At 50.5% G+C, this 15,787-nt stretch overlaps 1 protein-coding gene across 6 annotated transcripts in view; it reads right to left on the minus strand.

Moving 5' to 3' along the window:
• Positions 1 to 15,787, minus strand: part of spock3 (SPARC (osteonectin), cwcv and kazal like domains proteoglycan 3) — an 818,297-nt gene that overhangs the window by 236,461 nt on the left and 566,049 nt on the right. For all 6 annotated transcript variants that reach the window (XM_085962121.1, XM_085962113.1, XM_085962105.1 and 3 more), the window contains exon 6: positions 12,071 to 12,185. In XM_085962121.1, coding sequence (XP_085818247.1) covers positions 12,071 to 12,185 — 115 coding nt within the window. The remainder of the gene's footprint in view (positions 1 to 12,070; positions 12,186 to 15,787) is intronic.

The raw sequence follows: 15,787 nt of genomic DNA on the forward strand, positions 1-15,787 counted from the left end.
TGCCCTAATACCATGATCATTAGGTTGTTAAAGCAAATGTTTTGATGGCATGACAGATCAGGATTTGTTTCAGTATGTCCCAGTGAAGGTCGCCACAATATTAATATCTGTTGCTTTTTGCCATCCATAAACATTGCCTGAGACAAGTGAAAGGGGCCCGCCAGCTATAACCAGTGGTTCAAGAAGGTACCAACCTGGAGCCTGGAATGCCAAACCTCACGTTGAAACATAGTAGCTTGGATTTGCCGATTGGAATAAGCTGAGCAGGATTGGAGTGGATTGCAATTTATGTCCACCTGATATCATAAGTGCTGACTTTGGGGTTAGCTCCATTATAATATTTTAGGCAAGCTCCTGGTGTCAGAAACACCTGTGATTGGGAACTTGCCCATTGGGAGGCAGAAAATAGCTTATCGCTGCAGAGTTTAGAGGCCTGCAGAAGCTTAAAGGAGCAGACATCACCTTAATCATTATTCTTGCAACAAGTGGCTGAATTTTAATAGGGAAGGCGGGTTGGGGGTAGGGGGGGCTCCAAGACAGTCGGGAAATCCTGAGATTGGGTTTCTCGCAGGCCCTGCCAACTTTAACAGCAGGGCCTGATTTGCATGGGAAGCCGAAATAACAACAGAAAATGCTGGCCTGGCCTGCTGAGTTTTTCCAGCATTTTCTGTTGTTATTTTGGATTTCCAGCATCTGCAGTATTTTGCTATCGTTGCATGGGAAGCCTCTGTTTCCCACTTGCAGCCAGTCAGATGGAGAGGCTGGCTGGCTGTGAGCGGGTAGGCCTGTGACACTAGGCCGCAGAGAGGAGGGAGGGATCAGGTGGGGGGCTGGGGTCAGCCAGAGAAGGATTGGGTGGGAGGGGGGTGGGGGGTAGAGAGGATCGGGGCTGGAGCATCGGTGGGGGGTGGGGGGGAAAGAAGAATGGAACGGGGTCGGAGGATCGGGGGATGGGAGAGACGATCAGGGCCTGAAGATCGGGGCCGGAGGATCGGGGAATGGGAGAGAAGATCAGGGCGTGAAGATTGGTGCAGGAGGATCGGGGGGGGTGGGAGAGAAGATCAGGGCCGGATGGTTGGTGGGTGGGAGTGAAGAGCAGGGCTGGAATATTGGGCGGGGGGGGGGGGGGGGGGTGGGGTGGAGGGAGGAAAGCATCGGGGCCAGAGCATCGAAGGGGGAGGGATGGAAGCATCGGCGGATCGGGAGGGGGCAGGGAAGCATCAGTGCCGGAGCATTAACGGGGGTGGGGGGATGCATTAGTGTTGGCCTGAGGATCATTGGTGCGGGGCAGAGAGGAACGGGGTCGACCTGAGGACCATAGGTGGGGGTGAAAGAGGGATAGGGCTGACCTGAGGACCATAGGTGGGGGTGAGAGAGGGATGGGGCTGACCTGAGGACCATAGGTGGGGCAGGAACCATCTGTGCAGGCCTGAGGGTCATCATGAGGGAGGCCAGGGTGGCGTGGGGGCAGGATGGGGCAAAGTCCAGGAAGGCAATTGGAGGCCTCTTGTGGGGAGGGGGTTAGGCAGGGACCCTGGATCCAGGAGGCTAGTGTAAAGGCACTTACCTCCTGGATGCAGCAGTCCCCGCCTTGCTGTAGCTGGTGAGTTTTATGAGGTGTGCAAAACCCGACCAGCTACAATTAAAAACAAAATGGAGGTTGAAGAAGGGGCTTCCAGCTTCATTATAATATTTAAATAGACAGCCCGCCCCCGTCCCATCTCCGTTACAACCGGAAGTGGGCGGGTTAGAGACGGGTACAGGTCGGGATTCTGATGAACACTTTAACAACCCCCATGTCCCCAACCCACCGGTTTTTTTAGGTTAAAATTTCCGCCAAGGTTCAGGGATGATGTCTGGCAGGCCTGTAGGTGAACACCAAGCCTGAGGTTTGTGAATACAGCATAAGATGCACTTCTCATGCTAGAGAGTACTGAATAGCAACTATCTTAGGTTTAATGGCTCAGGTTTAATCATCAAAAAGGCCTAAAAAATGTAAAAAATGAGAATGCTGTTCCTGGAGCAATTTCACAACATTACCATTAATAATACTATATTTCGTTACAATACCAATACAAATCAAACAAACATCTTTCAACCATGGCTATAGCAATCGATTTTGGGGCAGAAATTACTCGGCCATTCCAGCAGACCCCTGTTTTACTCCAGTACGACTGCAAGCACCACCTGAACTCATACGCCATTGTAATGTATGTGCCTTTAAGGGGGGAAATACTTTCTACAGCTCATGTATACTGTAAGTACCAGCAGTGACCACACCTGTATATAATGCTGAGTAGTAATCTGTTGTTTCAGTTGCAGTTTGAACCACGTTGAGTAAACACCTGTTGTACCGTTCTCTGCAGTCCTTTTCTTATTATTACACGGACGTAACAGTGGCGATGAGCAAGTTCGAACCTACCTGCAACTCTGCATCACCTCTCAGGGATTCGCTCCTGGAGAACAGTGGAAGAAGGTCGAGTCCAGGAGCACGGGCATCGACCACGGGAAACTGCCCAGTCATCCAGCGGAGATTTGAGCATCGCAGGGGAGGCTGTCGAGAGCCAGGCTTGGCTTTCCAGTCACGGTGGTCCAGCGAAACGGGCTGGCAACAGGTACTGCGCAGACCCTTTACGGACAGCGACGGGCTAGAGCCCGACCGAGCGGCACAGAAAAAGGCCGAGCAGCGTCGACGGGGGAGAGAGAGAGGGCAGAGCGCACAGGGCGCAGCCGGTGTTCAGGACAGAGCGGCGTCAACAGGGGAGAGAGACGAGAGAGAGCAGAGCGCAGCCGGTGTTCAAGGGCCAAGCAGCGTCAACGGGGGAGAGAGGGCAGAGCGCACAGGGCGCAGCCGGTGTTCAGGACCGAGCGGCATCAACGGGGGAGAGAGGCGAGAGAGAGCAGAGTGCAGCCGGTGTTCAAGGGCCGAGCAGCGTCAACGGGGGAAGAGAGGCGCGCAGGAAAACACGAGGCGCTGCCATTGCCACGAGGACCGCAGAGAGCGGCGTTGGCAGCAGCGCAGGAGCAGCGCATGAAACCCACAGGGCGTCGCCATTTGCCACGAGCACCGCCGAGAGCGGCGTTGGCAGCAGCGCGGGAGACGCCATTTTAAGCCGCAGTGGGGAAGAAAGGAAAGGGCGGGAGACGCCATTTTAAGCCAGTCTAACCACACCCAAAAATGCCGAACAGTGGCAGTATCACAGCGCTCGACAATGAAGTCGAAGATTGGATGACATATGTCGAACGCATAGAAGTATATTGCAAGGCAAATGAAGTGCCAGATGACAAGCGCTGGTATTGTTGAATTCAATGGGTGCAAAAACGTATGGCTTACTACAAAACCTAGTAACCCCAGAGAAGCCAGTAGAAAAGGATTTTGAAAACATAGTGTCAATCCTACAGGACCACTTAAACCCCACACCGCTGCTGATAGCAGAAAGATTCAAGTTTCACAAACGGAACCAGCATAAGGATGAAAGCAATGCTGATTATTTAACAGAACTGCGCAAACTATCGAAACACTGCCAGTTTGGAGCGGGACTGGCAGATACCTTAAGGGACAAGTTTGTGTGTGGGCTTCAAAGTGAAGGAACCCAGAAACGGCTTTTATCTGAAAAGGACCGTACGCTGGAAAAGGCTTTCAGCATTGCGGTATCATATGAAGCAGCAGCATGGGGCGCTGCAGAGATACAACAGAGACCGCAAGAATATGGCACAAACGAAATGTCATATGGAACAGAGAAGTGCTATCGCTGCGGCAGAACAACACACGACCAGAATGATTGCTGGTTCAAAGACAAAGTGTGCAGACAGTGTGGAAAAGTAGGACACATAGCACGAGTCTGCAGGTCGGGAAAGAAAACCAGCAATAAGAAACCGACCAAAGGGAAGTACAAGAAGGTACATAAGATAACGGAGAATAGTTCAGACGAACAAAAGAGTGATAATGACTCCGAAAGCAGGGAACTGAATTGTCTGAAATTACACCATGTGATCACAACGGAGGATCACCGAACCATTTGGGTCACTCTCAAGTTAGCAGGAGTCCAGGTAAAGATGGAATTGGACACAGGATCAGCTCTAACAGTCATAAACTGACGGGACAACGAGCGGCTATTCTCACACATACCCTTGAGAGACACAAAAATTATTTTGAAGACGTACACGGGGCAAAAAGTCTACCCCAAAGGAAAAATAAGGGTGACCGTTATATATAACGGTAAGGAAACACCAAAACTAGACCTGTATGTATTGCAAGATGGAGGACCACCATTACTGGGACGTGAATGGATCCAGAAAATACAACTGGATTGGCATTCCATACAGGCACTGACTGTGGCTGACAAAAAGGATGAAGACGTCACACCTGGGCGACTGTCAAAGATCCTAACTGACGCAAAAGAAGTGTTCCAGCAAGGACTCGGAACACTAAAAGGCATGACAGCGACGATTAAAATTGAAGAAAACGCGAGGCCAAAATTTTTTAAGGCCAGACCGGTACCTTATGTGATCCGCCCAGCCATCGAAGCAGAGCTGGAGAGTCTGGAACGTTCAGGTGTACTGTCCAAGGTAGACTGGAGCGAGTGGGCTACACCCATCGTCCCTGTGATGAAAAAGTCATTGAGCAGCACGCCTGGGGAACCAAGGAAGGTTCGCATCTGTGGGGACTTTAAGGTAACAGTGAACCCGGTCCTTCACACCGTACAATATCCACTTCTGCGGATTGAAGATATTTTCGCCTCGCTATCTGGAGGGAAACGCTTCACTAAGATTGATCTGGCCCAGGCGTATCTGCAAATGGAGGGAGAAGAAGCATCAAAAAAATACCTCACAATCAACACCCATAAAGGTCTCTACCAATACAACCGGCTGGTATTCGGGGTAGCATCAGCTCCGGCTATTTGGCAGAGGGCAATGGAACAAGTCCTGCAAGGGATCCCAGGGACCCAGTGTTATTTGGACGACATCCTGGTCACGGGCGAAAATGACAGTGATCACCTTGCCAACCTGGAGCAGGTGCTCACGAGATTGCAGGAATATGGGCTCCGAGCTAACCGCCCCAAATGCGAGTTTTTTAGAAAACAGATTTCGTATTGTGGCCACGTTATCGATAAAGGGGGGTTACATAAGTCCCCAGAGAAGATTGAGGCAGTAGTCAAGGCTCCAGCACCGGAAAATGTGTCACAACTGAGGTCGTTCCTCGGGCTGGTAAACTACTACCATAAGTTCGTGCCAAATTTGTCTACAATACTACACCCACTGAACACCCTACTGCAAACTGGGATGCCATGGAAGTGGAATGACGAATGTAGACGAGCTTTCCAGAAGAGCAAAACACTAATCACATCGAAAGAGGTATTGGCCCATTACAACCCAGCGTTACCAATTCGGTTGGCTTGTGATGCGTCACCCTACAGCATTGGAGCGGTGCTGTCGCACAAATTCTCGGACGGCTCAGAGAGGCCAATAGCCTTTGCGTCATGATCACTAACCTCAGCCGAGCGTAACTACGCTCAGATTGACAGGGAGGCACTCAGCCTAGTGTGGGGAGTGAAAAAGTTCAATCACTATCTGCACGGGCAGAAATTCACCTTGCTGACTGATCACCAGCCTCTTGTCTCCATTTTTAATCCGAAGAAGGGCGTTCCGGTGATGACTGCGCAACGACTACAAAGATGGTCACTTTTTCTAGGGGCGCACCACTATGAGATTGAATATAAGGGCACGAAACAGCATGGAAATGCTGATGGGCTATCACGCCTGCCACTGCCTACTGCGGAGGAAGCACCAGCAGTGGATCCTGTCGAAATAGTCCATTCGACTATAGTTGAATACCTACCGGTAACTAACACTTGTATCGAAAAGGAAACCCGAAATGACCCGACACTGTCTCGGGTATATGATTTGACGGTGAAGGGATGGCCAGCATATGGCGACTCACTGTTGCCAGCATTCTCGACAAGGAGAGAATAGCTGTCAGTGTGCTGGGGGACCTTGATGTGTGGATCCCGAGTGGTAATTCCACCGAAGTTAAGGGAGAGAGTGCTCAATGAGCTTCATGAGGGTCATCTGGGAGGGGTAAAAATGAAAAGCCTAGCCAGGGCTTATGTGTGGTGGCCGGGAATCGATAAACAAATTGAGGACCTGACCAAGAGCTGCTCAGGATGCCAGAAAGTCCAAAATGCGCCACCACAGGCCCCTCTACACCCATGGGAGTGGCCCTCATCTCCATGGCAACGGGTGCATATTGATTTTGCTGGTCCATTCATGGACTCAATGTTTTTAATAGCCGTAGATGCGCACTCAAAATGGCCTGAGGTCATCAAAATATCCTCCATCACCACGGAGAAAACTATTGCAGTCCTACGGACCATTTTTGCCAGGAATGGCTTGCCAGAACAGATTTGCTCCGACAACGGACCACAGTTTGTGTCCGAAGAGTTCCGGAGGTTCTTGAAAAAGAATGGGGTAAGGCATTACACATCCGCCCCGTATCATCCAGCCACAAATGGATTGGCTGAGAGGTTCGTACAAACCTTTAAGAAGGCAATAAAGGCTATGTACAATGACAACATTCTGCTGCAGCACAAGGTGGACAATTTCCTGTTCGCCTCCCGGAATGCGACACATGCAGTCACCAACCAGGCCCCAGCCATGATGTTCTTTAACCGAAGGTTAAGATCTCGCCTGGATTTGCTCAGACCAAACGTACGAAGAGATGTTGAGAGTAAGCAATTCCAGCACATCCATGAGAAGCCAACAAGGAGCTTCAATGTAGGGCAACCAGTCTTGGCCCGCGACTACCGAACAGAAAAATGGCAGCCAGGAACGATATGCACACGGCAGGGCCCACTAATGTACACAGTGGACGTTGGGGAGAGCATTGTGAGACGCCATGCTGACCAGATCCTAGGCCTAGAAATTGGGTATAGCCCCGCTTGAAGCGCTAGAACTGGCGGTGCGCAAAGTTTATAGCCAGACGAAACTTATCGCTGCCTGGCGAGTTATTGGGTTGCATCGCCCCCAAAGGGGATTGAGGCGCTAATTCAGCCGTTGCACGGTGCTCCTAAGGCGCAAAAGTTCAGGCGCTACTCAATATCGACGCGGACGTGCGCAGCGCAGGTGATCTCAATTACGGGAAAGCATGAGACTTCCAGGCGCCGGCCGGCTCTTAAAGGGGTGGGTCAGTCAACCTGAGCTTCCAGACCCAACGTCCTGTAGGCCTCAGATTCGGCGCTCGCCCTTCTCTGGCGTTAGAAACTTGTTGAGCATGGAGAAGGTTAGACAGAGAGCAGAGCGCTTCAGCACTGAGGCTCTGGACCAGTTGGTGGCTGCAGTTGAGCGCCGTCGAGATGTCCTGTATCCGGACAATGGCAAGAGGCCGAATCAGAAGGCTTACCGACGATCTTGCAGGGAAGTTGCTGTGAGGGTCATCTCCAGCAGCATGGCGACCAGGACCCCTGTTCACTGCAGGAAGAAATTCAACGACCTCACACGGATCGTTAGGGTGAGTGATGGTTTTGCAAACTTCTGATTCCCTCCATCTGCAGCTGACTTCGGGCACCCTGTTGCCATGATGTCCCAATGGCCATCTGTCAGCAAGCACCCATGGCCCTTTCTGGGCACACACATGGACAGATGTCTCAAGGCCTCATGTAAGGGCTCTTTCACCATGGGGGGCATGCGATGATCTCTCAAGGCATCATGTAAGGGCTCTTTCACCATGGGGGGCATGAGATGATCTCTCAAGGCCTCATGTAAGGGCTCTTGCACCATGGGGGGCATGAGATGATCTCTCAAGGCATCATGTTACAGAACTTCCCCTTCTTTCCCCTGCAGTCCAAGCTGGCGACGATCCGAAAGGAGCAGCGTCGAACCGGTGGCGGACCTCCACAAGTGGTCACTCTCACGGATCTGGAGGAGAGAGTGCACCAGATTCTTGGAGGACGTCTGTCTGGTCCTGTGGCCACTGCATCTGCCGACCCCATTTCCGACAGCGAGGGTAAGACTCTCACCTTTTTCACCTGTTGCCTTCCACTTGATCCCGCCGCCAGCATGCTTCCTCAGTGTGCAGCCATGTCAGAGCCTTGCCGCAATCTGGCATGCGTTTACGCAAACCTGTCCTTTTGCTAAAGCCACTCTTCCACCTCCCTGCTTTCAGATGAATCAGCACCAACTCGGGCTCAATGCACTGAAGCTGCCAGTACCAGTGCCACCGGAGGTGAGGAGCAGGAGGAATCCGGACCAGCCGTTGCAGAATCCGGGGAGCGGACACATCTGCAGACTGGGGATAGTAGTCCCCTGGAGGGGAGGTGGGGGGGGGGGGACTCTGAGGATGAACCAGTTGCCGGAACAAGCGGCATGCAGCAACGCAAGGGGGATAGGCAAGTTCGCCCACCGTCTCCCCGGAAGGCAAGGCAGGTAGTGATGACTGCTGCACAGAGTGCAGAGGAGGTGCGTCGCCTGGCTGAAATGAGAAAACAGGCCTGGCTCAGACACACGGAGCTGATGGCTGCAGTGGAGAAGATGCCTGAGTCAATAGATTCATTGGCTAAGAGTATGTTGGACTTCAGGGCAACAATGGAGAGGACTCTCCAGGGCTTTGGGGCAACAATGGACAGGACTCTCCAGGGCTTCGGGGCAACAATGGACAGGTCTATCCAGGGCTTCGGGGCAACAATGGACAGGACTATCCAGGGCTTCAGCCCAACAATGGAGAGGACTGTCCAGGGCTTTGAGGCCGCTATGGAAAGGACTGTTCAGGGCTTCGGACAATCCCTGGAAAGGTCTGTCCAGGGCTTGTCCGAGGCAGTGGCGCGGTCGGCACCTGCCTTGTCCGAAGCAATGGGAAGAACTGTCCAGGGCTTCTCCGAAGCACTGGCACCTGGCACACAGGTCCTCACTGTTGCCACGCAGTCACTTGCTGGGCTCCTCCACAGCCAGATTGACGTAACGCGATCTCTCACTGTAGCCACCCTCTCTGCATCAGTTAGGATCACCCCAGGCCCTTCCAGCCCCATACAAGGCCAGCAATCAGTGGAGCATGCGATTGTGGCGGATGAGCCGAGCCGCTCCCCTCAGATAGCCAGTGTGTCGTCCGACCATGGTGCAGGTGTCCTCTCTCGGCAGGAGACCATTGCACATGCCAGCGCTGGTACGTCTGCAGTGCAGCTGCCACCACCTGCAGGGCACACTGCTTCCAGCCATGATCACATCAAGCATCCTGCGTCCGCACCCTCCAAGCCCAGAGGTCGGCCAGGCCGTCCCTCAGGGGCTTCTGCGCTTCCACACAGTCAGCAGGCGTCCCCCAGCCTTGAGCCCGCCACTGGGGTCCAATTACGTAGGAGCAGCAGGGAGGGAAGGGGCCGGGCGTGAAAGAGAAGTCGTTCTCCCTCAAGGGGCCAGTTGTAGAGGGAGGTGCTGAGACGTTTCTTTGTCCAAATTCAAGGACACCCTCACCTGTTGTTATATTTGCAGAAGGGTTGTTGAGTTTTGTGGCTTTGCCGAAGAGTTCACAGTTATTTTGTTACTTATGGTTTCTGTTGACATTACGTTGTTTTGCTGTAATGAAAGACTTTTGTGACAATAAACAGAAGTTTCAACGTGGCATGGTGCACGTGACTACTTTCAGTGATGCTGGCAGAGGCCGTCAAACATCCAAAGTGCGCAGGAGTTAAGACTCTCATCATTCCGCCACAGGGGTCTCGAAAGTAGTCGTGATGAGACTCTGACGTATGGCCCTTCCGCTTTCAGGAGCCCTTCCATCTTCCTCCTCCTCCTCCTCCGCCTGCTCTTCCTCCTCCTCCTCCTCATCCTCCTCCTCCGCTGGTCATTGAGGGACAGGTGGAATTGGCTGGGTGCGTCAAATCGCCAAGTTGTGGAGCATGCAGCAGACGACGACGATGTGTGCCACTTGCTGCGGCGAGTACTGCAGGGATCCCCCCGAATGTTCCAGACATCGGAAACGCTTTTTGAGAACACCAATAGTGTGCTGTTTACTGTGCCTGGTCGCCTGATGGCCGCTGCTGATCAGCTCTTCTGCTGGGGTGTCGGCCACATGGAGTGTTGTCATCAACCATGGGCAGAGAGGATAGCCCTTGTCCCCAGTAAGCCAGCCTCGTGTTCGAGCCAGCCCCTCAAAAAGGTTACAAACTGAGGTCAACCGCAGGATAAAGGCATCTTGGCTGCACCCTGGGAAATGCGCGGTGACTGCCATGATGATTTGGCGGTGGTCACAGACCAGCTGCACGTTGAGGGAGTGGAACCCCTTGCGGTTGCGGAAGTCCTAAGGATGCTGGCATGGCGCCCTCAAAGCCACGTGTGTGCTGTCAGTCGCCCCCTGCACCATGGGGAAGTCCGCAATAGAAGCGATACCCTGCGCGCGCTCCGCCTGCTTGTACAGGGTAAGAGGGAAGGTCATGAATTGACGCCTTCGTCTATAAAGGGCATCTGTAACTTGCCGGATGCAACAGTGGACTGCAACCTGAGCGATAGTCGCAATGTCCCCAATGGCTGACTGAAAGGATCCGTTGGCATAAAAATTGAGGCCATCAGTCAGTTTAGCGATCACGGACAGAGAGGTTCTGCACCGTTCACGCGGCTGCAGATCCTGACCAAGCAGGTGGCACAGATCAGTAACAATGTCCCTCCAGAATCGGAGCCTTCGCAAACACTGCTCCTCCGACATGTCAAGGCTTGACACCTGCTGCCTAAAGACCCTCGCAGCATCCCGTCGGATTGGCCGACCTCCATTGCCCCTCCTCCTTCTGCCCAATCCCGGCCCTCTCTCCCGCCGTCTCTCTGCCCCTTCACAGTGTTGGGCCATGAGGCCGTCGCCCTCCAAAGTAGCTCCCATTCCGATGCCAGTTGGTCAAAAGGCTTTTAGGTGTAGTGCTGCAAGTGCTTCGGACAGGTTTGAAGGTCCCAAGTACTCTAAAGCTAAATTCCCAAAACTCTGCTCCACAGTAGCTCGCCAACTCTCTCCAGCAACGATCGCAATGAGCAGGCCAAGTGGCTGAAGATTCTGCACTAGAGCTGTCCCCTTTAAATAGCGCCCCCCTACTCCGAGAAAGGCCTGCTAGCCCTCCCTCGAATTGTCACTAATAGCGCTAGGCGTTAAGGCTCCGGGCGCCACCCAATATGCGCTCAGGCGCTCCTAAAAGGCGTTGCACACTGAAATGACGTCATGATCTGCTTGCGCTCGCGGGCGCGCGCAAACATTTAGCGCAGGCGTTAAAAGTATAGTCAATATCCGAGTTGTCGCTATCTTCATAGCGACCGCCCCAACATAGGGTATCGCCACAATTCTAGGTCTCTTTAGGCGCTCAGCGCCAGCGCTACCAACCGAATTTCTAGGCCTAAGAGTTAGGCCAGCACTAAACCGGCACTGATGTTATCAGGCGTTGTTGCATTCACCGCGCCTGGGCACTTAGCGCCCCGTTAGTGCCCCCGCCATGCGCTAACAGGAGGCGCTAACATACCGAATTTTGTGGCCTATAGATTTAAGGGCTGTTTCTGCAATCCTGTGCTTCCAGTGGGGAGTAGCACTTACAGGCAACACATTGCAGGTGCATTGCCCGTGATATTCTACTCATTAAAATTATTGGATGGAAAATCACAGGCTCTGCGACCGTGACGTGCTTCCTTTCAGTGCTGCTCCCTGCTGGAAGTGCAAGAATGTGAAAATGGTCCTTGACCAATCAAGCAACTTTTAACAGCAACAGAATAAGAGTAGGAAATATATTTGATTCTGTACTGTCTTGCTTTAATTAAATGTAAGTTCTCACTTTTTTAGATTTACACCAACAAGAAGTGTTCTTTGAAGGACCATTGATACTAAAACCATTCTGAAGCAAACTGACTGAAATAGTAGAATCTTAAATAAAGCAATACCTAAATGTGTTATTTATAACATGAATATGTGCTGTATTTATAACATACAGGAAATAAGACAAGTGTAGAAATATCATTCTTCATCCTTATACTCCAAAATCATCACTAAACCAGGGAGTACAATGCTCAATCTGTAAAATGTCAATATGTAAAGCCAGTAAAATATTTTAAGACTTACCTTTCTTTCCATCTTTTCCTTCAATTGACGATTTATCTGAGGAGCAAGGGCAACGTCCTTCACATTTGACTGCGATCTGTTTGCCTGAAGCACATGCTTGATATTCTAGTTTGCACTATGAGAAAGGAAAATAATGAAACTGAACAATCATTTACACAGAGAGATAAATTGTTCACTAAAATGTACTAGCTTGCATATTTTACAGTATTTTTTGTAAATGATACTGGGATAAATATGGGAACCAATAAAACAGTCCCGCATAGTTTCAGCACTGCGAAGGTGATGTGGCGGCTGCAAATAAGTGAGCTAACCTCACTGAGAAATACAAGGACAATTCTGTACATCATTTCCTGGCACTCCAGGAACGTCACTCAGGGCTCTTGAATGACCTCAGTTGGAAGGCCATTCTACGTACTAGTCATGCTTTGGGGTAGATCTTGACTTTGTACGGTAGTGTAAAATGGGTGACAGTAAATTGGCAGCTCGTGTTACATTTCTCCAGATTTAATAAACATTGGAAATGTTGTAAAATGGGCTGCCGACTCGCTATCATTCGTTCTACACTATTGCATAAAGTCAAGTTTTACCCCTCTATGTGATGAAGTGGTTTCCTGACATCAGTCCTCAAATTACCTTTCACCAGTTGTGAACCTAATCGGCTGAAAATTCAGTAGCCTTAGCGCCTCATTTGAGGCGCTAGAGGGCCTTGCGCCGGAGTTATGGCCAGTAGTGAAATTCCCTGGGGCCCTAAATCGGCGTTGCTCCGGTAGCGCTGCGCCGGCACCGATGACGTCATTGGTGTGCGCAGCGTCCCGGTTGCCGTGGTAACCCGCCCGAACTCCGAAATTGAGTTGCGGCCGCCTCGCCCGTGGCAGCCGCAACCAGCGTTTTGTCAGAGGTGCCTTACTGCAATTAGCGCCGGCGCATTAAAGGCCCCGCGCCGGCCGGCCGCTTTCCCGCCGGCCGCCTGCCCGCAGCTCCCTCCCCGGACTTCTCTCCCCCCCCCCCCCCCCGGAACAGATGCAAGCCCGGCACTTGTCCGAGGTGCCGGGCTCATTTTTAAGCAGATTTGCGCGGGCCGCGGCCGGGTGCAGGCAGCTCCTCCTTAACGGAAGGAGGAGGCCTGCACTTCCCCAGCCTGCCGCACCGCATCGGGTGCCGCAGCGCCGGAATTGCGGCGCGAAACGGCAGTTAGCGCCCTTTTCCAGGCGCTAAGACCCTTCAGTAGCGCCGGCAGCCGTTTGGGCGCGGCGCCACTGAATTTTTGGCGCGCGCAGGGGACATAGCGCCGGCACTAATTTACGGCGCTAAAGCCCTGGCTAAGCCAAAACCCAATTTCTAGGCCTATGTCTCTTTGTCCTGCAAACATGGTTATAGTAAAATATCCTTTTCTATTTTACTTAGTATCTTCTAAAATTCTATAAGGTCCCCTCTTATTTGTCTTTATTCAAGGCCAAAGATTCTAACTTTAGTCTAATCATACAGCACAGAAGGCCATTCGACCCATTGGCATGCACATGCTCTTGAAAGAGCTTTCCAATTAGTCCTACTCACCCACTCTTTCGCCATAGCCCTGCAAATTTTTCCTTTTCAAGTATATAATCAATTCCCTTTTGAAAGTTAGGAATGAATCTGCTTCCACCACCCTTTCTGGTCAGGCAATGCATTCCAGATCATAACAAAATGCTACGTAAAAAATGTTTCTCCTCATCTTCACTCTGGTTGTTTTACCAATTATCTTAAATTTGTGTCCTCTGGTTACTGACCCTCTCGCCAATGGACACAGTTTCTCCTTATTTACTCTAAGTTTCACTAACCATCATTGGCGTAGTGGTTATGTCACTAGACTAGTAAGTCTAGAGGCTCAGTCAAATGCTCTGAGGATATGGGTTCAAATCCCACCACGGCAGCTGGTGGAATTTAAATTCAATTCAATTTAATTCTGAAATTAAATGTTAGTCTTAGTAATGGCGACCATGATACCATTGTCGATTGTTGCAAAATCCCATCTGGTTCACTAATGTCCTTTAGGGAAGGAAATCTGCTGTCCTTACCTGGTCTGGCCAACATGTGACTCCAGACCCACAGCAATGTGGTTGACTCTTAATGCCCTATGAAATGGCCTAGCAAGCCACTCAGTTGTAAACAACTGCTACTGCAGTGGTTCAAGGCGGCGGCTCACCACCATCTTCTCAAGGGCAATTAGGGATGGGCACTAAATGCAGGCCTAGCCAGCCAGCGACACCCACATCCCATCAATGAATAAATTTTTTTTTTTAAATTCTCATAACTTAGTGCTCTGATGCAGCCACATCATGCATTACTTCAGGACTTGAATGGTTCCCCACGTGCATCACTAAAACCGAATACATTATTCAAGGTGTGGTCCATGAGAGTGCTATACAGATTCAGCACGATAGCCTCAAATTTAAAATCTACTGATTTGGTTATGGTCGGAAAATTGTGTGCAACATGCATCTAAAAATCCAAGATGCTCTCCCGATGGGCAAGGCTATCCAGCAAAAGTTTGACGTTGGAAAAGTAGCCCTTATATCTCAACATTCTGTTTGATTTGTTAACTGCTGCTGGATATGTTTAGTGCTGAGTCTACTATCACTGCCAGATCACTTTCAGCCTCTTCCTTAGTAATTCAATTAAGTATGTTACCCATTTTTTTCTTCCAATGTGGAAGAATTTAAAAATTCTCATCCTTGCTTTCAAATCCCTCCATGGCCTTGCCCCTCTCTATCTCTCCAGCCATATAACCCTCCGAGATCTCTGCAGTCTTGCAATTCTGGCCTCTTGCAAAGCCCCAATTTTCTTTGCTCCACCATTGGCGGCCGTGCCTTCAGCTGCCTGGGCCGTAAATTGTAGAATTCTCTCCCTAAACCTCTCTACCTCTCTCTCCTCCTTTAAGATGCTCCTTAAAACCTGCGTCTCACCTGTCCTGGTATCTCTTTATGTGGTCTGGTGTCAAATTTTGTTTGGTAATCACGCCTGTGAAGCACCTTGTGGCGTTTTACAACGTTAAAGGCGCTATATAAATGCAAGTTGTTCTGGTTGGCTTTGCACTTATCTTCATTGAATTTCACAGCATATTTCTGTAATTCCTCAGATGCTTCATCAGGCTCTACTCCCTCTCCCCAAGTTTTGTATTAGCTGCTAATTTTACTAAATTAATTTGTGTTTCTAAATTCAGGTAATGTATGTAGATCAGAAACAGTAGGAGCCCCAGCACTGATCCCTGGGAGTGCTCCACCAATTACAACTTCACAGCCCAACATCAGTCCCCTAATTACTATCCACTGCTTCCTCTCTTTCAGGCAAATCCTTATCTTAAAACGGAGCATTAAGTAAAAATTTAAATATTCAATTAAAATTTCTAACTGAAAGCTGAAGTAACCTTACGTTTATGTGAACTTGGGAGACTGAAAGACCTTTTCAAAAATGTTCTAAATCGTGTATCTATTCTCCCATATAATATCACATGGAAAAATTGCTCTTCATATGTTGCTCATATTTAGCAGTACAAAACTGCATTAGTGAAATGGGGGTGGGCGTCCAAGATATTAAAGTGGTCTGGACCCTTAAAGATACGGTCTTTTTAAAATAAAGTTTTAGAAGTTTTGGTATTATTCCCCTTACACAAAGGGCTGAAGGGGTCTGCATATGAGGTCTCGTGTGTTTGGGGGCAGGGGGTCTGGTTGGGCATTGGAG

Source organism: Somniosus microcephalus, chromosome 2, assembly GCF_052327205.1.
Source record: "Somniosus microcephalus isolate GS21.2 chromosome 2, FLI_Smic_1.0, whole genome shotgun sequence".
NCBI classification, from domain to species: Eukaryota; Metazoa; Chordata; class Chondrichthyes; order Squaliformes; family Somniosidae; genus Somniosus; species Somniosus microcephalus.